The sequence below is a fragment of the Orcinus orca genome, chromosome 17 (genome assembly GCF_937001465.1).
Source record: "Orcinus orca chromosome 17, mOrcOrc1.1, whole genome shotgun sequence".
Taxonomy (NCBI): domain Eukaryota; kingdom Metazoa; phylum Chordata; class Mammalia; order Artiodactyla; family Delphinidae; genus Orcinus; species Orcinus orca.
In genome coordinates, this window is record NC_064575.1 from 38,205,339 (window position 1) to 38,207,157 (window position 1,819).

General features: G+C 39.8%; 1 protein-coding gene across 1 annotated transcript; it reads left to right on the plus strand.

The window, feature by feature from the left end:
- Positions 1-586: 586 nt before the first annotated feature.
- LOC125961686 (endogenous retrovirus group K member 7 Pro protein-like) lies at positions 587-1,063 on the plus strand. Its single transcript, XM_049700489.1, has one exon. It carries the CDS (start codon positions 587-589, stop codon positions 1,061-1,063), a length of 477 nt encoding a protein of 158 aa, XP_049556446.1.
- Positions 1,064-1,819: the final 756 nt, after the last annotated feature.

Below are 1,819 nucleotides of genomic sequence, written 5' to 3' on the forward strand. Positions count from 1 at the left end.
GTAGAAGTAAATATCACAAGGACGGACACATTCTTCCCCCTAATGAGGTTTCTGCAATACCTCAGGCTGGCGCGCAGATGCCAATATTTCCTGCACCTGTTTTTCCAGATGCATCTGCTGGAACTAATTCGGGAAACTTACTTCGGGCCCGACCCCGGGCCCAACAAACAATAGGGGCAATTCACCAGACGCTCAATCCCTTTCTTCCCTCAGGGGAATCGATGAATTGTTCAGGGCCACCCCAGGCAGCGCAGGATTGGACCTCTGTGCCACCTCCGCAACAATATTAACTCCTGACTCTCCAGTTGTAAAAATACCAACTGGGATTAAAGGTCCATTGCCCCCAGGAATAATGGGTTTAATTATTGGTCGGAGTTCAACTTCTTTATCTGGCCTAACAGTTTTGCCTGGAGTTATTGATTCTGATTATACAGGAGAAATTCACATAATGGTGGCTCCCTCTAATAAAACACAACAAATTTATGTAGGACAAAGAATAGCACAGTTGTTATTGTTACCATATTATAAAACAGGAAAGAATGTTGTTCAGGAAGCAAGAAATGAGAAAGGATTTGGCTCCAGCGATATGGTATTTTGGATTCAAGAAATTACTAGAAATAGGCCTTTAAAAACTTTAAAAATTAATGGAAAGATTATTCAGGGATTGTTAGATACTGGTGCAGATTCTTCCTGCATAGCGGGAAAAGATTGGCCTAGCAGCTGGCCTACCCGGCATGCTGACAATATGTTAGTAGGTTTAGGAACTGCTCCAGCAGTAGCTAAGAGTTCCCAGATTTTAACTTGGGAGAATACTACCAATAAACAAGCAGGCTCCTTTTGTCCTTATGTAATACCTGGCCTGCCAATGTCCATTTGGGGAAGAGACATACTTATGCAGATGGGAATGCTCTTGTATAGTCCAGATGAGTGGGTCTCCTCACAAATGTTAAAAATGGGATATGACCCAGATAAAGGTCTAGGAAAAAATCACGAGGGAAGATTATATCCTGTGATTGCTGAGCCCAAAAATGATAAACATGGAGTGGGCTATCCAAATTTATAACGGGGGCCATTGTTTTAAAAGCAGCTGACCCTATAGTGTGGCTTTCAGAGGAACCTGTGTGGGTGGAACAATGGCCCCTAACTTCTGAGAAATTAACAGCTGCAGAAGAATTAGTGGAACAGCAATTATTGGCAGGACATATTGAACCCTCTAACAGCCCTTGGAATACTCCTATATTTGTTATAAAGAAAAAATCAGGAAAATGGAGACTATTACAAGATCTTAGAGCAATAAATAAAACCATGGAAACAATGGGGGCTTTACAGCCTGGACTTCCCTCTCCAGTAGCCATCCCTGAAAATTATGCTATTATAGTTATAGATTTGCAAGATTGCTTTTTCACGATCCCCTTACATAAGGAGGACAGAAAAAGATTTGCATTTAGTGTGCCCTCTTTTAATTTTATTAGACCATATCAGAGGTATCAATGGAAAGTTTTACCGCAGGGTATGAAAAATAGCCCTACCTTATGTCAGAAATATGTAGACCAGGCCATATGTAATATAAGACAGAAATATAAAGAAATTTATTTAATACATTATATGGATGATATATTATTGGCCCATAAAGATAAGGCCTACTTACATCAGGCATTACAGGATATGATGGAAGCTTTACAGGAGTATGGATTAAAAGTTGCTCCAGAGAAAATTCAAACTGAACCTCCTTATAATTATTTGGGCAGATTAATACAGGAATTTTCCATTCAGCATATACCTTTTCAGTTAAGAACTGATCATTTGGTTACTTTAAATG